Source organism: Puntigrus tetrazona, chromosome 5 (genome assembly GCF_018831695.1).
Source record: "Puntigrus tetrazona isolate hp1 chromosome 5, ASM1883169v1, whole genome shotgun sequence".
Classification (NCBI taxonomy): domain Eukaryota; kingdom Metazoa; phylum Chordata; class Actinopteri; order Cypriniformes; family Cyprinidae; genus Puntigrus; species Puntigrus tetrazona.
The window spans coordinates 22737614-22760444 of NC_056703.1; the positions used below are offsets into that span (position 1 = coordinate 22737614).

At 38.1% G+C, this 22831-nt stretch overlaps 1 protein-coding gene across 4 annotated transcripts; it reads right to left on the reverse strand.

The window, feature by feature from the left end:
* Nucleotides 1-469: 469 nt before the first annotated feature.
* On the reverse strand, nucleotides 470-22165 carry gtf2ird1 (GTF2I repeat domain containing 1). 4 transcript variants are annotated; one of them, XM_043239149.1, is made up of 27 exons: nucleotides 21735-22165; nucleotides 14871-15000; nucleotides 14643-14784; nucleotides 14391-14567; nucleotides 14111-14294; nucleotides 12857-13155; nucleotides 12585-12680; nucleotides 11216-11299; nucleotides 10671-10854; nucleotides 10111-10136; nucleotides 9742-9865; nucleotides 8931-8974; nucleotides 8700-8780; nucleotides 7750-7836; nucleotides 6025-6075; nucleotides 5877-5942; nucleotides 5547-5730; nucleotides 5373-5434; nucleotides 4843-4908; nucleotides 4376-4643; nucleotides 4192-4220; nucleotides 4059-4106; nucleotides 3283-3360; nucleotides 3011-3203; nucleotides 2867-2904; nucleotides 2664-2779; nucleotides 470-2074 (listed from the first exon to the last, which is right to left on the reverse strand). In XM_043239149.1, exons 2-27 carry the CDS (start codon nucleotides 14994-14996, stop codon nucleotides 2006-2008), a joined length of 2922 nt encoding a protein of 973 aa, XP_043095084.1. In that variant the 5' UTR covers nucleotides 14997-15000; nucleotides 21735-22165; the 3' UTR covers nucleotides 470-2005. The 4 variants fall into 4 exon arrangements, with proteins under 4 accessions (XP_043095084.1, XP_043095085.1, XP_043095083.1 ...); XM_043239150.1 differs by having other exon boundaries at nucleotides 4843-4905; nucleotides 12857-13152; nucleotides 14391-14570; nucleotides 21735-22164; XM_043239148.1 differs by having other exon boundaries at nucleotides 12857-13152; nucleotides 14391-14570; nucleotides 21735-22164.
* Between the last annotated feature and the right edge of the window lie 666 nt (nucleotides 22166-22831).

Consider the following 22831-nt stretch of genomic DNA (forward strand, 5'->3'; position numbering starts at 1 on the left):
TAATGTTCCTTTAGCCCAGCAGATGGTGCTAATGATGGTCTAGTGCAGTGGTTTTCAACCTGTGAGCCGCAACGGTATTGCAGGGGGGCCGCCAGTTATTATCAATAGAAATAATAATATTGCTAATGTACGTAAAAATGTGTAGTAATAATTAAATATCATAATTAATTAAATTAAAAAAAATAATAATAAACTGTTACTAAGCGTTCACTATTCCAGGTCGTTGATTGGTTTAAAAACAACCCGCCGATTTAGGCTATGTAACATATTTTCGCTGCATACATTTAATTTTTTTTTTTTTTTTTTTGCAGTGGGCCGCGGAAACATATGTGTTTGGTTGTGTGGGCTGTGAGTTAAAAAAGGTTGGGAACCACTGGTCTAGTGTTTATGGAAAATGTACATTTTTCTTCTCCATCAAATAACACGTTTTAGGCTTTCTCTGCATAACGCTGTCACAATCACACAAACGCAAGGCAACACATTTTATTTGAAAGGCCTAAATGGCATTAAGGTACAGCATATAAATACTGGCGATTCCAGAGACAGTCATTACATAATAACGTTATAGCATTCTTTCCTTTTACAAACAATACATTCATGATGTTTCCTCCGTCGTATATCTCACTTTGCCTTACTTTAACGAACTTAAGAGTAACTTACAAAGCTAAAATAATACAAAAAGTCTCTCGGTTGAATACAAGTTAGTGCTATCATGTTAGGTTTTTCCAACTTGACATACTGAAACCTGAAGCGGATGTTTCTTTCTGAATACATACAGTAGCTAGCTTAGCATCATTAGTCGTGTCATTCAGTACTTTATGCTCTGTACTAAATGTGGTAGATTACATTCCCTGCATATACAAGTCTTTTTTTTTTTATTTAAATAAATAAATAAATAACAATACAAACATTTGCAAGGCATGAGAGCCAGATAACTACAGGACTCGTATCCGGTATGCACATACCGTACGAGCTCTCGGCCAAAAAAACAAGGCTGTGTATCCCAACAGTGATTAGACGTATTTGGGGGGAAAAAAACTAATCCCAAATCTCCTTCTGACTGCTCTTTATGAGATGGTTATTTAACCATGATTGTGTCCAGGATCTGCTATATCAAATCCTGGTGGCAAAGCAATATAGTTCATCTGATACGCAAATAACGGCTACTCCTTTTACAAACAATCTCAATCTCCCCCTCATGTCTCCGAGCCTGTGTTCTGTTGCTCTTCTTAAAGGAATAGTTCTCCCAAAGATCGAAACGTACTGGAAATGCACTCAACCTCAGGCCATCCGAGATGCAGACGAGTTTGTTTCTGGGCAAAACAGATAAAGCGGATAAATTTAGCATGAGCGGATCCACTGCAGCGAATGGGTGCCGTCGGAAAGGAAATCCAAAGAGCTGATAAAAACATCACGGTAAACTCCAGTGTATCAAATAACGTCTTGTGAAGTGAAAAGCAGGCTCAGCCTACTTTACTACACTACTTGGAGTTCACTGTGGCGTTTTTATCAGCCGTTAAGACTCTCATTATGACAGCACCCATTCTCTGCAGAGGATTATCTGTTTATCTGAATTTGTATTAATGAAGAAATAAGCCTATCTGTAATCTTGGGTGGCCTGAGGTGCATTTTCGGCATTTTTGGATGAAGTATTGCTTTAAATATCCGACAAATCTTCACACAGCATTTAGCAAAAAAACGGAAAAAGTAAAATCAAATAAATAAAAAGCTTTCGTTTTGGACTGACACGAGGGCGAGTACTATTCCTCTAAGTACTAAAGCGCTGGCAGATCGATTTCCCGCTGCTTCCCCCATCATTAGCACTTCATTCAGAAACAACTGCGTCCAGCGGTCCACGCTCTCCAGCACCTGCCAGAACACACGGCCGTCTCCACGTGTGAGCCGCGGGATCTGCCACAGCTCCGAAGAAAGCTGAACTTAGCATTCAGAAACGTCAGGTTTAAAAAAAACGGTGGAAGTCTTTCGTATGCCATCAGAAAGTTCATTAATATTTGACTTTCCCAGGAACTTGAACATTCACTCCGCTATAGTCCACCATGTACATGGGCCATTGCTGAAAAAGAAGGGGGGAAAAAAAGACGTTTAAGTTACTCTCTTAATATATGTTCGTAGTATAAACAGGCAGAATTAATGTCTTTTGAGTTGACCGTATACAATAAATTCAAAAATCTCAGCTCGGTACAATTATTTAACTTTATTTAAAGGCTGTATTTATTGGATGAGATATATATATTAAAATATATTAAAACAGCAATATTGTTTTTTAAATTTAGATTTTGAAATGTAATTTATTCCTGGCGAAACCGAATATTCAATCATTCAGTGTCACATGATCCATCCTTAATCCTTCTAAAATGCTGATTTTGTGCTAACGAAACATTTCTTTTTATTATCAAAAATCCTTTGAAGCTTTTTTCAGGATTAGCGATGAAAAGTTATTAAATATATCCTACTAACTTCTCACTAACCCTAAACATTTAATCAGTTAATTAATGTTAACCCGTAACTAACTGGCTATTTAGTGCCATCACATTCACATTTAAGTCCGTCTTCATTTCCTACATGAGACCCGCTTTTCAAAATCGAATCAATTCTGCTTTTTGTTTCCTCTCTGAATACCTTGCTCTAATGCGTCTGCTTACCATGACAGGTATCTGATTGGTCGACAGTGCTGAGTCTGCTCCGGTGGGCACGGATGCCTGACTGCTGTCAAGTACTCGTTTACGCTTGCGTCGATTCGTAGACACTTCTTTACCTTCTGCAAAAGACGACGTGAAGATTGAAGCGCATTCGGGTTAGCAATTTATTCTTTTCAAAAGTGAAATAAAAAGTGTAAGGCTTTTACCTTTATTACAAGACTGAGTGCATAACTCCGTAAAAGGCCTAAACAAAGACAAAATCGAGGTCAGACGACGCTTGAAGTACAACGGAAAGCATACCTCTTCGAACACAATCACGGTTATCATATCAGACAAACTGTAGCGCTTACTGTAAAGGGGTTTTGATATTGAAAGTTATTTCATCTTGGGCCTGCAGGATTTTTTCCAGCCGAACTATGTCGTAAGTGTTAGGATTCCTGAAGGGAATCTCATCGGGAAGTCCACTCACTTCCAGTGAGCCTGGATTGGCACGGATTAACTTGTACGGAACGATGACCGAGCGGTCCAGACCCAAAGCTTCACCTGAACACAAAACACTCGAGGAGTTTCACACTAATATGTTTGCGTTAAGGTATAAATCGGTTAACAGTAGTTTACACACCATATTTCTTATTGAACAGCTCCTTAACTTGTTCCCTTAATATCACTTTTTCTCCCATCCGGTTGACCTCGTCTTCTTCTGTTGGACAGTGAGAAGACATGCGAGAAGTTTACTGACATATTCAGCATTAAAATAACGATGGATAGATTTTAAACAGCTTAAAGGAATAGTTCACCCCAAAAATGAAAATTCTGTCATCATTTACTCACCCTTGAGTAGTTCTTCGAATCTCTTTGTTCTGACGAACACAAAGGAAGACATTTTGAAGAACGTTTGTAACCTGGATGTTCTAGATCACCGTCGACTCCCATAAAGTCAATGGTGACCCAAAACAGCCTGGTATCTTCCTTTGTGTTCGTCAGAACAAATAAAATCGTCCAGGTTTGGAACTACTTGAAGGTGAGTAAGTGAAGACAGAATTTTCATTTTTGGGTGAACTGTTCCTTTAATGGCTAGGCTTATGTTGCTTTATTTTTTACAACTTTGGACACCGACTAAGTTTTATCATTTTTGAATAAACTATTTTACATGTAACGGCCATTTTTATAATAGTAAAAATTAGCGTTTTTTTTTGTTGCAAATTAACTCTTCGTATTACTTTTGAACTGCGGTATATTTGCAAATAAAAAAGAATTTCATCTCAAACAGAAAACTAAAGTGCCCAAAGCTGAAGCCTCCAATCTGTGTTCTGCACACCCAGAGTAAACATGGATGCTTGTGTATTAACTGCAATTAATAGCTATAATATTAAATCATAAATGATGCCTTATTCTTACCACTTATTGGGGTGTAACCTTTCTTTAGTATGGTTATTCTTCGCGGTGCTGGCAAAGCAAAAAATATTGTATTATTTTATTAATAGTAACTCAGCAAAATATCTTGACAGTTTTGACAATTCTGACAGCTTACCTGGCTTGGGAATAAGCCCTTGGAAAGGCCTGAAAAGATAAAAGGAGGCTTTCGTAATTCTCTTTTTTGTAATTTCATAAATAAACGCCAGCGTATTTCACAAAGCAATCATTCGCACTTTTTTCTTATTTGCAAGGATTTCAAAAGTTTGAGAACTCTTCAAAAACTTGGCGCAGCTCTTCACCTTGTAATGCTGAAAGAGATCTTGTCTGCCACCGCTAATATCCTCTCCAGATTCTGTGAGCCGAAGGTACAGGGTTTTCTGAAGGGGATGCCAGGGGGCAAGCCCTCGATAATCACTGAGCCAGGGTTACTCTTGATCCTCTTGTAAGGCACTTGCACAGGATACTTAATGCCCAGTGCCTCGCCGTATTTCCTGTTGAACAGGTCTTGGACCTGCTCTCGCAGAGTGTTCGCCAAGTCGATACGGGAGAGCTTGGCCTCTAAACTGTCTGCGGGCAGAACAATGTTAGAAAAGCCAACGCTTTAGTGATAGCGTATCGTCAGAAGGAATGAAGGTTTGAACATAAACTGGCATCCAAAAGACAGACACGTGGCACACGGATCAACTGAATCATTTCATTTAGTCAGGATGTAATAAAGCCACAAACTTACCGTGTACAACACCTGATAACTTAATCACTGGGTTACCTGAGAATCCTGGTCTTTTGGAGGCAGGTCCCGGGTCATCTGATTGATCTTTGGAGTCAGTCTCTGCTGAACGTTTAATCAAAAGGAGCATTATATTAGATTAGTAAGGGATATTTTGACTGAACCAGAAGGAATATACATATAAAATGGATAGTTAAAACGAAACAGAATAAAAGAAAAGCAAAACAAAACAAACCTCTACAACGGTCGAGCCAGACAATGCATCCAGAGTAAAGTAAAAAATAAAGTAAAATAAAAAAGCAAAACAAAACTAAAACCCCTTCAATGGACTAGCCATCCATCCAGGGTAATGTAAAAAATAAATAATAATAAAAAAAAAAAATTAAATGAAAAATGTAATTAAATAAGAAATGTAATTAAATGAAAAATGTAATTAAATAAAAAACTAAATTAAATTAAAAACTAAATTAAAAATGTAATTAAATTAAAAATTAAAAATTAAATTAAATTAAATAGCAAAGCAAAGCTCTACAAAGGAGTAACCATGATAAAATAAAATGTTATTTCACCTGAATCAGAGGTTGTCTTAGAGACACTCTCGTGTTTAACCTGTTCTGTCAACAATTCTGGCCTGACAAAAACAAAAAAAAGGCACACTGTTACACTACTTATTTAGACACTGTAGTGGTTTTAAGCAAACTAATCTGATAGATCACTTTAATGCACTTAATGCATGACTATACCTCTTTATAATAAACGTAATCTGACTACTGGCGGCAAGAATCTTCCGGAGTTTCGCCGCTCCAAAACAGTTTGGCCTTCGAAAACTCATCCCTTCTGGTAGCCCTGTGACATACAGGTCATCTGGATACATCTGGAACTTGGAATATGGCACTTTAGCCGGTTCAGGCAGACCAAGAGCCTCACCTGGAAAGTGAAAGAGAGGCGATTTGACTTTTCGATGATCATTTGTGAATTTTAAACCAGTGGAGAATTTGATTGGTTGAATAAATGTAACAGGCGAATTTTTAGGTTGCCGTCATAGTTGACTGTACATCAAGTTCGTGACTCACTGTACTTGGAGCTGAACAGGCTCTCGACTTGCTTTCGCAGCTGAAGGATCATCTCTCCGATGTCTTCTGGGGAAAGGGAGGACAATCACACCAACGGCCTAAACTTTCTGAACACAAACCTGAGTGATCTTTCAAAATGGAGTTTTACCTTCAACGGCTCTCTTGAGCCCTTGTGTTGTAGACTTCGGCGCTAAATCTTCTGCAGAGATACAAACAGAATGACATTAATCTCGGTGTAGCACACTGGAAATCTTCCTATGTGAATTCTACACACTTGCAGGAGGTGTTCTGATGATTCAACTCACCTGAGGTATACTCCAGTGACCATTTGTGTAATGCAAACTTCAACATAACAAATCCAGCGTTATTAATTAAAAAGTCAGACTGCTTAATCTGTGAGTTTATATGAACGCTTCAACAACGCCAGGTTTCTGCACGACTTACAAATTTTCATATAAAAGGAATCAAATATTTATACTTGACTTGCAAACTATAAAATAGGGCCATTAAAATAAAAAAAACCAAAAACAGATATTATTACAGATTATATTAATATGTAACTAGCACATCAAAGTCTCAAATGTTAAAATTCTTAAAGAACAGTAAATACACTAATAGTCAAAACTTTGGGATCAGTCAGATTAGTTTTCTACGTTTTTTTTTTTTTATGATGTCTCAGATTCTCACCAAGGCTGCATTTAATTCACTCAAAATATCCAACAAAAACAGTAATAAGGTGAAACGATACTATGATGCTATGATCATTATATTCTTAAATAAAATACTGTCTTCTTAGGAAAGCAAAGCTGAATTTTCCGCTTCATTATTCCATTCTTCAGTGTCCTGTGATCTGATCCGGTGTTCAAGAAGTCTTATTATTATTATCAATGCTAAAAACATCTGTGCTGCTTGATAATAAATGTATTTACAAATAAGTGTCTGCATTATAAACGTCTTTACTGTGGCTTTCATTTGTAAGTATTTATTTTTAAAAAATCTACTGACCCCAAAAGTTTTAACTATATACACATTTACAATTATTTTGTATACTATTAACTATTTTCTATAGCCTTTCATAATTACCTATTATTTTATTTAAGATCTGATCAAATTGTGATCACAGTGATCATGTCATGGAAAATAACCAATTTGAAAGAATCTGGCGTAGCTACAAAAAATACAAAAAAAATCATAATCTATACGACAAAAGATTTGACAGCATCGTTTTTTTTTTCTCTCCAAAACCAAGACTTCACAGTTGTTAAATAAACACATCCCATGTACTGCATTTGAACGTTCATATCAACTCAACAGTATATTTCTATATATTAGGGGCGCTAACACTGGGAGTCTATTTAGGGAGTTCTACTGGAAGTGGGTTGACCGTCGTGGGTGAACTAGCACAGCACTGGGAACACGTCTCGGGTGAGACTACTGTTGGGGGTAAGTCTGGGGTGCTGGGTTTGGAATTGAAATAAGAAATGTGAAACTCTCGTCTTACCATATTTTAACCTACGTTATTATCACTGGTCAAAACGGTTGTGCACATTAACTGCTGCTGTCCCGCTTCCCCGCACTACGCGGTGGCCAAATTAGCATTTAATGTCCGTGTTGGGCATTAACTCACTGAAACGAATGTCTTAGAAGGATGGCTTTGACATTTAGTTAAACGGACACGCACATGTACATATAAAGATTACGAGACAGGCATTAACGCTTGACGAAGGACAGGTACAGACCAGGCAGAGGGATTTAAACTGGATGAGAAGTTGAAAAGGGTTACATGTCATGTGTTTGGGATTATCTATGAACTACCAGAAGCAAGAGAAAAGATGGATGTGGAACTACAGTCGGATAAAGAGTAAGACGTTACCTGCTACAGGCTCCTTGGAAAGACAAAGGTCAGGGGTCAAGCGCTCCGCCTGAGGCTCACTTGGCTCTTCTGTAGAAGCACTGGACTCTGAGATGTAGAAGATGAGAGAATAGAGAAAGTCAGCTGTTGGATGTACAGTTAAACAAAATGAATTTGCTTTTGATAATATGAATTATTGATTGGGATTTGGTTTTGAATTGTGAAAAGCAGAACAATTCAAGCTGATAAAATTGTTAATTATCTTTAGAATAAATATAATATATTAATAAACATAAATATAGCTGACGAATGGTCCACTGTGAGGCCAGTGAAAATGTTTTTTAACCATTATTTGATAAGAACAGAATTTATTTTAAATAGTGCTGGGAAGTGATTAATTCCATCCAGAATAAAGGCTTTAACATACTGTACATACTGTACTTTAACAGGCTGTACATAATATATGTGTGTGCTATGTATATTTATTACGCTCGTACAAACTTAATTGTATTAACAAAAACTAGTTTGGGACTGCTATTTAATCAGTATTAGTCATATAGTCATAACAATAAGCAGGGTCTTTAAGTAAGATATATATATATATATATATATATGATCTTCCTCCAGTTCACAGTTTTTAGCCAATGAATGTGCCATATAATGCAAAATGTCCCGCCTGTCCTCAAAGGCTCAGATCACTGCACAGCAGGGTGGAAAATGAGAGCAAATATTTTTAAATCAGAAGTCAACCATCAAAGACACACTTCCTCTATGTGAGTAAGTGAAATATGCTAATGCATTCCCATCCCGAAGACCTACAGGGACTTCATGCTGCTTTCAGCTCACAAATTTCTGCACATATGATTGTTGTTAACTAACAATAACACCAAAAAGAGAACAAAACTTGAGGTACTAGGCTGAAATATGAAAACTCTCAGCATGGGCTCTACTGTGGGGCCGGGAGACCATACCTGGCACTGTCACCTGGATAATTTCACCATCTGGGGGTTCGGTTTTGATCTTTTTCAAAGGCAGACAGTCCCCAGATGGCCCTGAAAAACATAGCATATTGGATTATTTTGAATTTTACACTTTAAATACGTTTTATAATGATACAACTGCAGGGAAAACAGCAAAGCTGTACTTTATTTTTTTTAATTTCATATCCAAAACTGTATTAAAACCATGAGGGGACAATCTACCTGCTTCACATTCAGCCAAAGGACTGACACACGAGCTTGTTGATCTGAAACACAGCACACAGATGCATCTTTACATGTACTTTCTTCATAATTACAAGATAATTAAGTGATGCACCCCAATAAAATTCCAAAGCCGAACGTGGAACTTCTGACACACTTAATTTTAGTCTTTAATATTTTACTAAATCTATGCAAAAAACAGATAACGCTGACTAACTGCTTAACTCTTTCATTCATTACTATATAATACAAGCACAGCCTTAGTCTCTTACTCTATGTAAGTATAGAATAAAAACTGTTTTTATTAATGAATCAATATTTATGAAAGTTATTATTAGAAAGGGAAATGTCTGCAGAGATGGAGAGACGGTCCGTCAGATACAAATCAAATGTAATATCAGAATTATTTCAGAGAAGACTTTTAGCCAAGACATTTCTGAGCTAATAGGAATGACTCCAAAGATAATGGTAATATTAATGGGAATTCTTTGGGTGATCAGTTAATGATCACCCAAAGAATGACAGCAAAACTTGAGGGAAAACTAGAAAAAACAAATTCTTGTCCTTGTCCTGTCTACACACAAACTCGTCGTATTTTTTTTGTTGCTTTGGACATAAACATTTAAAAAACTGTGATCAATACACTAAAATTTGATATTGGCCACGAAACAACAAGACGTGTACAGCCCAATCAGAGCAATAAAGAAGAATTTAACGTGAATGTGAGAATATAGCCAAAGTGAGTGTATCGCTACAGATACTAGCATTTAAGAAAATCCAGATATGCTTCTTTGGAGACAGGAAATGGTACCTGCTACTGTGAGTGTTGCTGACCAGCTCTAGAGAAGAGCTTGGCACCCTGAGCCCATCTGGAAACCCATCCTCAGGGGCGGCGCCATCCTGTTTGCCCTCCTCCTTAGCTATTTTACCAGCAGCTTATTAAAAAACATTAAAGGTTAAATGTAAACACGTGCTTCACGTTGTAACAATTAATTGCAATCAGAATACGACATAATAAACATTCCTTTATAAGGTTAAACCAACAAACGTAATTTGCTTTGAATCAGATTAGTTAGAAAAAGGATATTTTAACTTTTCACTGTGCAAAAAAAAAAAACGACGATGTTACGTAATAACAATGCTATTACATTGTAATAATACTGGTTAAGGAAACGCTTACCGGTAAAAATACGCTCATCAAACATTCTATGAAAAGAAAAATAAAATAGTGAGTTCCTGTGAGCCGTGAACATATTGAAACATTGAAATGCCGTCTACGCATGTCTGGTGCCGAGCAGCAGGAGATTTCCTCATTACGCCAAATCAGCGGCTCCACGCTGGCTCGTGTATGGCAGCGGTTACCACAACCAGCATGACGCTCCACTTTGGATGCCTAGCGCCGCTCTGCCAGATGGCAAAGACGGCTAGACATTTTTTTCTTATGAAGCAAATTAAAAACTCAGTACATCCAGTACCAATATCTGGATTCATTTTCATAGAGCCACACAGTTAATTACATGACAAAAAAATGAAAGGTTATCAGTAATTAAATCTCTGACATCGTCATCACATGTTAAAATTGGAAGAGCTACAAATTACACCGCCGCTGTTTCAGTTTAGCGGTCCTGGTTTAACTCTGACTATGGCTCGATTCATCTTAATTGGCACAAAAAGGAAATCTCTCTCTCATCGGGTCAGCGTTAGTTCTCCAGTATAAGTAGGTTTAAATGAGTTTCAAACCTTTTGACGACAAAGCGGACCGCGTGCCTTTCTTCCAGGATTCGTTTGAGTTTAGGCACACCGTAAGTGCATGGTCTCTTGAAGGGAATCTTGTCTGGAATTCCAATGATCTCTACCGCCTCCGGATCACAGGCGATTTTCCGGTACGGCACAGGAACCATGTGATCCAGGCCTAACGCTTCAGCTAAAATAAACATTAATTCATTGATGAGTTAAAGCTGAGGTGTGTGATATTCTGAGCTATACCAAAGAGCTGAAAAATTATTGCATTTAAACAATCCCCCAACTGCAAAAAAACACACACTGGTTGTTTTGATGAAATTTCAGATGAATCAATGGTTTAGTTAATTTTATACTAATCTGGGAAAAGAGAAAATAACCCTATAAAGTCTACTGTATATTTGATAAAGGCCTCTAAATTATCAACTTATCACTTTAATGTGTTAACACTGAAAAAATGACGAAAAAATGACATATCATTATATCATCACATTTCATCAATAGTGGATATGACTGTAAATTCTGCATTGCGCACTTCAGCTCACCATATCTACTGTTGAAGAGGATCTGAACACATTCTCGAAGGGTGTTGATATCCTCAGTCTCCCTGATGAACGAATCCCATTTTTCTGGGCATCCAAAAAAACAAAAACATTATCATGTAACAATCTGTCACGCATATGCTGCCTATTAAGGTGAAAATGCCACAAGCTCAGTCAACATTCTCTGAAATGCATTTTTTAGACACTAAGGTTTTCTTATGTTCTTTTAGACATAGGAGACAATTAAGGCAGGTCTTGACTCTCTGCAGTTACCGAAGATCTCACGCTGATCTTTTGAGAGGAACAGACTTTGGTAGCCCAGGTGACCTGGCCAAACTCCCATTACTACTGCCCAGCCTGCCAAGATCAACCCTCTTTATGTCCCATCCGACTGTAGCTGTACCTAAACAAATACCACTGACATAATAAAAATAATGCATCTATCATTAGGGTCTGATTTATTTACCAAGAGCTTAATGTATGATTATGTTTTAATAATGGCAGGAATAGCTCACCCCAAAATTTCGGTCATTATTTGATCACCCAATTAAGTCATTCCAAACCCATATCCTGTTATTTTTAAGTGAAACATGGCAGAAATTCTGAGGAATCGTCATGCCACTTTTTGTTAACTATGCAACAGATAATAAAACGTATCAATATGTCATGCTTCATGAATGAGTCTGAATGACGAGTTCACTTAATCTGCTCGGGCAAAGCTCTGAAATGGACAACAAAATTGTCTTGCCTTGAAAGGCAAAACGCTACAAGCAAACCATAGTTTTTTTCAACTTTCGTTTGATTCCATAAAACTAAAACTAGCCGTTTCATCAAAACATCCAAAATCAAGTGCATTTAAAAAATGCTTGCAATACAAAGAAGTTGTCTAGCTGTGAATAATCAACTAGTGATCACCGAAGTCTTCCAGTGAAGAGGAAAATAATCAGAAATGAATGACTAATAAATAAATGAATAACGACAATATTTCAAATCATCATGTGTAAAAGTTATCATATGACATCACAAGACTTGGAACACAGCACAGGAGTCATCTGGATAACTTTTATGACTTTTTGGTGGCTTTTAAGGGTGATTATGATTTTTTGGTGGGTTGTTGTTTTTCAACAGTTCTCCTTTTCACCGTACATAGCACATGAGTTTGGAACAACATGGACCGAATGGATTATGTTAGAACTTACGTTTTTGGGTAAACTAGTCCTTCAAAGTGCATTTTAGGGACTAATTAACTCTCTATATCCTGTTCTAGGTATATTACAGGAGCGCTGCTTGGGACCCCATAAAACCCACTGAAAACGAAGGCCAGCTTGTCCTTGGCCAGACGCTATAATGGTGAGTACAGTCTGTCACCCACCTGATTTTTCATGCACTATGGAGAACAGAAGGCGCTTGGAGACATGGATGCTGGGAGGGCTCTGGGTAAGATCCGCTGCCAGCCCTATTCGCTCGCCTGGAAGAGACACACAGTCAGAGCAATAAGATCAGAGTTAAGCGCATAAAAAAGAAGCATATCCATATGGTTCAGCACCTACACAAGTGGTAACGTGCATCATAAGTGCACTTCTTATTTCCTCAGAAAGACAGTGGAAGGCCAGTGTATACATTAAGACAACGGGAGGCTCTTACCATTGTCAGCACATTCCTTGGCCTGAACCGCTTTCTCATCAGCGGACGCCCACATGCCCAGCCGCTCTTTACCTATGCTGTGCAGTGATGTGGGCTTCAGGTCCAGCTTGCTGTCTGGGTGGGGCTGGGAGGACATGGGCATGCCATACAGGAAGCTGGAGAGCATGGAGTTGCTAGCAGACGCTTCCTGCACGCAGGGTTTGACAGAGGCGTGGTTGCTTACGCTCTTTGAGGTCGAAGAGTGATGGTTGACTTCCGGACAGGATTTGGCATCCCGAGAGGGTTCCTCTGGGGTTCTACTAAAATAAAAATAAAAAATAATAATAATAATAATTATATATAATAAATCAATGATTGGTCTTTGTTCATAAGGTGCTGATAATAATAAAATAATTATAATAATGATCACATTTATAGAACTGATCGTTTCAATGCTTAATAACGGTAAATAAACAAAATACAGACTATAATAGATTCACTAATTATGATGGAAAACCTGATACCGTAATGAATAAAGAGATACAGTACACAATACACCACTTAAACGTTTGGTGTAAGAAAGATTTTTACATTTTTATTTGAAAGAAGGTCTATTTCACAAAAGCTGCATGTATTTGATACAAAAATACAATAAACACAGTACCATTATGAAATCAGAATATAATTTGCAATAAATGTTTTTTTAAAATGCAAATTATTCCTGTAATGGAAAAGCTGATTTTTTAGCAGCCATTAGTCCAACCTTCTGTGTCACATGATCCTTTTGAAATCATTCGGTCACACTTTATATTAGGTGGCCTATTATGTACTAACATCAAAAGTACAATGTACTTAGTGTGATCATACTGTATTTCAAAAAACACTTTTGCTTCTTTTTAGGTGGAACATTGGTATGGTTAGGGACAGGTTTGGTGGCATGGCTAGGTTTAAGGGTGGGTTAAAGTGGAAGGGATGGGTCAACAGTGTAAATATAAATGCAATTAACACTTAAAACTTTGGACGGTATGAAAACAAAAAGCTTGTTTTCTGAAGTGCTGCTAACTAGCATATCTTATTATGTAAGGTTTTGCGGAAAGAAAACCAGCATGAAACCCTGTTTAAAATGTTAGATGGTCATAATTTTTTAACTCTACGTGAAGACGCTTGTAGAGCAACCATTTTATTATTAAATTACATTCACGTCAGTCAAACTCAGACCTCAGCTTTCTTCCCGTCACTCCACAAGCATATTATAAGAATAAAGTAGATGAAGACCTTTTGACTATGAAGCGGATGCGGTTGCTCTGCTCTAAGATCTTCATTAAGGTCTTGGTGTCGTATTCCGACGGCTTTCTCAGAGTTACACCATCAGGCAGGCCGTAGACAACCACTGAGCTGGGATCCTTGAGAATCCAGTCATAAGGCACAGGGACCAGGCTGCTTTTCCCAACAGCCTCACCTGAAACGGCGGATAAACATGCGTTTTGCTTTGTGCCAAATATTACGCCTCCTTTATCTTTTTTTTCCCCTGCGTAATAATCTTAATCAGACTTACTATAAAGCACGCTGAACACCTCCTCCACCATCTTCCTCAGGACGAAGATGTTGGAATGAGTGTCTGTTAAGGCTCTCTGTCTGCCCGGCTGCCCGCAGTCTTTTCCAGTCCTGCTGCAGTCCACTTCAGGAACTTTGGCGTGGGAGTTCATGGAGGTCAACGCTTGCAGACAGGACACTTCTGTGGAAAATAAGTCTGTTACTCCCATAGAAACAGATATGCAGATCGGGTTTTGATTTCATGCTGACTCACTGCAGAACTTGTGAAAGTCCGTCTGTATTTCCTTTCTGGAGTTTAGGAAGATTCTTCCCTTCTCTGTTCCCACAGCGATCACGCTGTCTTCGTGCACAGTGACGCAGGCCACCTCAGCGTTCAGTTTAGACATGGCAGAGCACTGCGAACACAATTCACCGGTCATCCACCACCAAAACGCTGCCTGAAACTCACACAGTAAGTATCTTTAAACTCGGGCGGTCTTACCACAGAGTCCAGGGCAGACACTAGGCTGGTGAGGATCTCTTGTCTGGCTGATACTTGGGGAACTTTGAGCTCTGGCCTAGAGTTGGTCCTCATGCCGTCACAGCCCAGCTTCCGTATCTGTGCCATTCTTCTGCAGGAAGAGAAACAGAATGAAGCGCGCTGAACTCCCATGCAGGTTTATAGTGCTACATTAAATATAGACTGAATTACTCATCGAGTCAAACTAAAGACACGTATCAGTTGTTTGGGTAACACTTTATTTTAAGGTGTTCATGATACGGTGCAATTGCACGGAATAATAAGAACGTTAAGGATGTTTGTAATTGGTCATTTATTGTTGTTGTTATTATAAGTACATGGGACATGTAGCATGAACATTAAAATAAAATGTCAGCAAAGGTTGTAATTAGATTGTTAAAGATACCGTATATAATTAACGCACATAAAAACTCAGCTTTAAGGATAGCTGAGAAGATCTCTTGCTATTGAGTTGACCACACAGGAAACAGAAACATGCAATGATGTTATTCAGTTTAATTCAATTTATGAACAAATGACTCATGTGAACAAGGTTGTTCTTTTCATGAACTCGCTAAATAAGAGAAATTACTTAATCAGCGTCTGACTGAATAAACTGCGTGTTCTCGTTATTTTCAACGACGTCTGTCTCGAAATGAAATGATGATTTGTGAACTCAGGGTTTATGAAACATGCAGTTGCTTACTGGTGACGTGCAGTTAAAGAAATTCATCTGCAACTGATTTTGTGTGCTAAATGTTATTTTAATAATTACACGGAAAGAAAGAGAGCGAGAGAGGCTGGTAATTAATATATTTTCCTTTAGTGTGCCATCCGAAAATATATATTTTTGGCAGGGATGGTGCAAGCTAAAAGAGTGTTTTTAATGTAATTATTTATGGTAATTTTCATATTTTAAACGAAAACTTAAAAAGTATGTACATTTTTTTATGGTACAGCAGTAATGGTTATATGTATGTTGCTTATATACATTGTTGTTATTTATGTTTGGGTTTTGTGAAACTAAGAAAAAAGGAAAAAAATATATTGAAAATAGTGCTGTCAAATGATTAATCGCGATTAATCACATTATTATAAAGTTTTTATTTACATATATATATATATATATATATATATATATATATATATATATATATATGTATTGTGTGTGTGAATTTGTTATTATTATAAATACATATGCATGCATATATTTAAAAGAAAAATTATATATATATATATATATATATAAAATTATTTTAATATAAATATAGATATTTTTCAATATATAATGTATGTGCATTTATTTATAAACATACACAGAACACAACACATATATTAAGCAAACAAAAACTTATTTTGGATGCAATTATCCGTGATTAATCTAATTGAATGTATTACCATGATTTCCTACAACAGAGGTGATGGTGCACACAGAGATCTGATCTCACCATCATCCAGTCTGATTTGAAGCAACTAGACTAAATCCACTGTTGCAAGTTTGTAACTTCTCCAAATTACCTTTAAATTGTGTACAAGTGTACCAAGGAGAATCAGTGAAGTTTTAAAGACAAAGGGTACGGTTAATAAAAGTTGATTTTATTACAGAAAAATCTATCATCATTGCTTCGTTTTTCGCTTAATACCATTTTATTTTTTACTGTTGCCCAAAACATTTGACAGTACTGCAGTACTCTTCAGAGTGCTTAAAGTGACGGTTCTCCCAAAAATGATTTTTTTACTCACTCAGACAAATAAATTGGACTTTAAAGAAACAATGGCTCTTCCAAACCTTATAATGGCACTGAATGATCGCGTGAAAAAAAAAAAGTGCATTCATCCATTCTAAACATAATCCACGCAGTTCCAGGGGGTTAATGAAGGTCGTACGAAGCAAATTAATGTATTGTGTAAAAAAAAATACCCGTATTTAAAACTTAAATCTCTCTTAAATAAACTGTAATCTCTAGTTTGTGCTAACGGACGTACTCGCATTCACAAGAGAGCGGCGTAGCGAAGGGCGCCGAGTTCTCGTGAGTTAGTGGAAGTTAAAGACTATAGTTTCTAAAATTTGCAAATATTGCAATATATTGTTCATCCGCACTTTGCTTCACTTCAGGACCCCCCGCCAGAGCTGTGTTCAAAGCCTGAAAAAGCTTTTAACATGATTTTAATCGATCTTAAGAGTCGCTTAAGCCTATGATGGCTTGAAGGCGAGTAAATCACGGGGGAAGCCTGATTTTCATTTTTGGGTGAACTATCCCTTAATTATTTCAGGTACATTCATTTATAGAAACGGCGATAGCTACTAACATTCTGTAGGAAACACCAATACGCCATCTACACTGATCACTATCTGCAGGAACCACAGACACGATGAGAAAACAATAACAGCTAATGGTCTCCGTTACGTGCACAAAATTAGAATTTTAAATTACATACTAAAGGGTAAAAAGGTTTCAAGCTCGCCATTAACTTTTTAAAATATTTTAGGCTGTACAAAATGTATTGAAGGGTGGAAAAACCTGTAAGAAGCTTTGGAAAGTGATAGTAATACCCTTCCCCGTGCTAATACACCAAAATCCGTCACACACATGTGAAAGTAGCTAATTACGATAAGCCTTTGTCAACCAATTAAAGCTAGCTCAGATTATTGCCGTAAAACCCTTCATCCTTAATTTGTTCTCCTTGGAAGCAAGACAGGACCTGGAAGCACGAGCCCTCTGAAGTGAACTACTTTACCCGTCCCTCTCGACAGACGCCCCCCGACTCCAATCTCGATTTCAGCCACGTCGGCTCTGAACAGCAAAGCCGCGAACTCGAATACGGACTGAACTAGGGTGGGTTTCAAAACGAGCGCAAACCTAACTACGCGGTTTAAAGACGGAAAACGAGCAAAAACAGCGGGAGTGATGAATACGAGCTGTAAGACAAACCAATAAATACATAAATAAATAAATAAATAAATAGCGCAATCCTAATTCCGGGCCTTGTGTTCACATGGCAACCGCAATCCGTTTCCTTGGAAACTAATCTCGAGGCATGTGAACAATGCAGCTCTGGCCTTTAATCTCTCCAGACACTGGGAGCCATTATCCCAGCCTCCGGGCAAAGCCAAAACCACAGACTGCACAGAGAGAGCCCAGTACTACTATTACTCGTCTGAAAACCTCCTATAAATCCCGCTGCAGCTCAAAGCCGGATGCCTCTGCCTGAGCGTAATCTTACATACAGCATCTGAACAACAGCACCAACGCTTCATATCCCTAGTTCGTTTCGGATTCACTCGGAAAACACCAAATCTAATTCACTACTTTGGGTCTTCAGTGAAAAAATAAAGTCCCGCTACAATGTAAAAATGATTTTTTTTTTTGGAAGTTGTGAATAAAGCAAAGATTACCGGATCATGTTTTACAAGAAAACACAATTTCAGACATAGATGAGCTGACTCCCGAATTTAATGTACTAGAAACTAAAATGGAAACTCATACAAATATACAGAGTTTAACTGAATACTTCAATTTTGCATAAAATGAATTGTTGTTTTTATTATTTTTTTAGTGTATGACGCTTTCGCATAATAACAGGTGTCAAAGTTTTCAGACAGTAAAACAAACTACATTTTTCAACTTTATGAAGAAAATGTTTTCGCAAAATTCTTTAAGCTTTTATTTACTTATTTGTTTTATTTTATTCGCCCCATTACATCCAGTAAGCAAAATTCATACCTAGCCAACCCAACAAAGAAGATAAGACCAAATTTCGGTGTGAACTACACCTGTAAAAGCCACTCGGACAATTCACATTTTAACTCAATGTGTTACTTGCTATTTATTGTTTAAGATAAATGTACACCACTGACACGGCTTGTGTTCAGGATGTTTTAAGACAACAAACAAACTCAATTTAAATTTTACAATTTATGAAGAAAATGCGAACACAAACCAAACATCCCTCTGCAGAACACACAGAAACAATCTATTGAAGAATAAGCAAACGGTTTTATTTACAATTTTTTGGTAAATTAAGATTATTGGATTATTTCAGTCTAATTTTTTAAGTTCATCCAAATTGTGCACGTTCCGATACTTCACCAGCAAAATAATGAACGTCAGAATCTCTGTGAAAACGGTTTCCACACCAAGCTTTCATCGGTGTATCCCTTAAGGTCACTTTGAATCGTACCCTAGCAATAACAACAACAATGCTTGCGTTAAAAAAAAAAAACGACCTTGCGCTAAAAAGTCTTTGAATAGCTGCGGCGTAACACTTCTACGTTTAACAAAACTCTTTGAAGAAAAACTAGATTGGTGAGACTTGTTCGTCGAAGAGGCTTATCCTATCTGCAAGGGCAACTACGTTCATCTGACACCTTAAGCTTCACGTATAAATGACTTGTTTCGTACCCTACTCTAAGCTTTCTTTGCGGTGGCCAAAAGACACGAGTTAACTACAACAAACGTATTTTCTTAAGGTGAAAAAACACTGGAAAAAAAATCAACTGGTGACACTCCTTAAAAAAAATTGCAGGAAAAGTAGGGATCCGGACTGACATGCTTAAATGCTCAGATTAATGACTTCCTCCTTGTTAGGAGTCCGCCCTGCCAAAATACCGTTTTTTTCATTCACGCTATCTGAGATCCTCAGCTCAAGGGGAAGCATAATGCAGCCGCTCCTTTACTTCTTGAATTACTGCCTGTATGGTGCTTAAAGATATTACCGGCATCTCAAGAAAAGGGTAACGTGGGTTTTATGAGCAGTTTTGCCCTAAGAGGCTTGCGGCTCCGCCATTGATACACAATACTTCTGTTAATAGCCTTTATACAGATTCTGCTCACAGATCCCTTCAGAAACACAACTGTATCTAAATCGTTCAGCTCAGAGGCTGATAATTGACTTTTAATTGGGCCTAAGTCCTTTCACCCCGGACATTTTCCCCAAGGCCACACAAACATGTTGCTTCGAGTAAACACGAAGCGCGGCCTTGCATGGGAAGATGCTGCCCTGATTCTGATCCGCTTCGGGAAAGATCGACTTCTGCGCTTCACATCAAAAAGCATATATGTGGATTGAAATATCTGTGTGCTGAAAATACTTTGATCCTGCCATTTTAATATGCAACCGTTTTGTTCTCAGCTAGTGATTTAAACGGGCTTAAGTTGAAAATAAAACGCTTTCTTTAGGTTTCTGCTAAACACTGTGTGGATACATGAGGAAAAACGGGTCTCGAATGTGGTCGCATTAGCGGTGAACAAACCAGCTCTGTCAAACGCCAATGTTTAAAGCTATATACTTTATAAAAAGTCACGATACCTTGACTGAATGATTGCCATATTCATATACGACCTCACTTGCTACACAAAAGGTCATTCAAAGAACACCACAGTGCTATTTCCATAAAATACGCTGATTTTGTTAGGAAAGGACGAAGGTCCTAAACTTGTGATCCGTAGGCCTGTTGGAGACGGATCTCACGAAAGGTACTGAAATCAAAGTGCTTTGGTATAAACCACGGCATTGAACGATTGCCATATTCACACAGAAACGTATTTACAAGTACGTTCAAACATTACCACAGGTCTACGTCCTCAAACTTTTGGTTGTGCTCAAATGGCGAATCACAAGCGTTTTGGAGCAAAACTATGCCAAACGTAAAAAAACCCCAACTAAAACTGTAAATAAAACGTCAATTGCAAAACGCAACGCACCATAGGATCAAGTACAGCTAGGATTCACAAATCATCAGCTTTGTGAAGAGGAGAGAATGCTTTCTGCATCTTTTGCCGTCGGTATCATAATTTTGTCAGAGATATTGGAAGGGAATTAACTGTCTAGGTGATATAGATAATTACCACAGCTGTGGCAACAAAGGAAACAGTGGCTTGTGCTGTCATTTTCCTAGCCGGCCCCAATTTGAGCAATAATTTTTGCAATAAACTTTAACCTTAAGAATGCTCGGTAGAGTAAACAACTGCGGCTCCGCTATAAAATATGGATGAAGAGAAACCACAAAGAAACAAGGGGAGCTACTACTGTAATAAATATACAGGCCCAATCCGACAGCCAGCAGTCATTCTGGGATAGTTCACGTTTCAGTTACAGTCATAGCGGGACAGCACGACATAAATCATAAACTCCCATTGTCTTCCTTGAACGGATCTGACAGTCGAGAAGTCCTTCGAGGAAAACCGAGCAAGTTTACAGACATGTGATATTATCGCTCCGCGGCAAACTCTCCGGGACGCGTTCGGTTAGGCGTAATCTAGAAAAGCGGTCTTCACGACAGACAGAGATTAGCAGTCACTGATAGGTGGATTTGACATTGTAAACATGACCTTCTCAGGTCGACAAACGCGTCTCTGACCACGCCGACCTCGGCGAGTTTCGTCAGATAGCGCGAAATAAAAACCACCGAGTGTAATTTATCGCCCGGCCAACAATGCGAGCGCTCCGTTCGGGCAACTTGCTAGCGCCGAAATTGTGTTGCCATTTTTCACAAGACAAACAAAACGGGAGAACCGCGGCCGCGGCTGGCTAAAACGCAGGACGCAAACGCGTTTAATCGCAAACCTCGTCTAACTGCTGTGCGTTACGAAGCGTGTTACTTCGATAAAAAGGCCCCGAAACATCGCGTCGGGCGTCACGGATTCGCGTGCGGAGCGTTAGCATGATAGCCAGCGTGCTAACACTCCTAGCCATCCTCCTCCCCCCTAAATTATAATCTGTAATTTCACTTTTTCAACATCCATAAAAAGTCACGTGCTCAAGAACGATACTCGTAAACGGTTTTTCGTGCGCACACAAAGAGAATTACATTTAATCCTTACCGATTTCCCCGCGTTTAATTACCTTATGCTGTCAATCCCGGAATAGGTTTATTCTCCGTTTAATCCAACAGTAGTGAGAGCCGAATTCCCATCTAAAGAAAGGCGATAGCGACTTTCTCAAATGTCATAATCTCGAAGGGTCTGCAGTCCGCCGAAATGAAATCGGCGTGATTTATTTGATCAATTTGCCCCGTTTTCTTTCTGTTTTCTTTAACAGAGGAGTGTGTCCCCTTTCCCCTTTCTTTGTTCTGTAATCCAGTAAAATTGAAAGTCATTCGCCTCCGCTAATCCCAGCCCAACTCAACAACAGCATCTATTGGCTGTCATTTACATACAGGATTAAAGAACCGCTGGAACAGCACTCGCCGACACTCGCAGGACAAATGTGTGCAACTAACTCTTTTGACATTGTGACTGTAACATGTCTATATTTCTCTCTGCCCGTCGCCACAGCCCCCTGTTATCGTAGCTTTATTTTAAGGGGAACCGGATCGTTGCAAATAAGCGCAAACGGTTCGCGTCGTTGCACCGATCGGTTTTTATAATAAACGCGGCGATTTCGGGAATCTGTAAACACATTTATCATTATAGGGTGAGGTTAATGCAACGTATTAATAATTTAAAAAAAATGATGCAAATATTAAAATAGATAGGCTGTCTGATGGTTTTTATTAAAATAACTATTACATCTATAATGTAAAAAATAAATACGAATATGTATATAAAAATATATTATGAATAAAAATACAGAAATATGCTACATTGTTTTGGGTTTTTTTTTCAAAAGAAAAATGGGTTATGTCGTTTGTAGTTATATAACGCAGACTGTTAAAAGTACTCATTTGCTATTAGATATGTTAACCTCATCAAAAGTTCAAAAGTAAAATTGTTCAGAATTGCCATAGGAAATCGCGCATTTAATTTGAACCTATTTTAACCACGAGTTTGTTTTTAGAAAGCACTTAAGGGTTCTGTTTGATCCGTTTTCTTATCATTAGTAGTGTAAATAACGAAAAGTGCGTTCACTCATTCATTTGACTAAAACTGTGGGTTTCAGAGACCCCAAACTTGCTGGGATGGTCTCGAATCCCAAAAAACACACCTTTATTAAACACCAGG

Coding starts and splice junctions, on each gene's coding strand:
- gtf2ird1 (XM_043239147.1), bottom strand. CDS start 14,996: ATGGCACAGATACGGAAGCTGGGCTGTGACGGCATGAGGACCAACTCT. Junction 8,975..9,741: donor AGCAACACTCACAGTAGCAG/GTACCATTTCCT, acceptor GCTGTGTTTCAG/ATCAACAAGCTCGTGTGTCA. Junction 2,780..2,866: donor CACTCAGTCTTGTAATAAAG/GTAAAAGCCTTA, acceptor CGTCTTTTGCAG/AAGGTAAAGAAGTGTCTACG.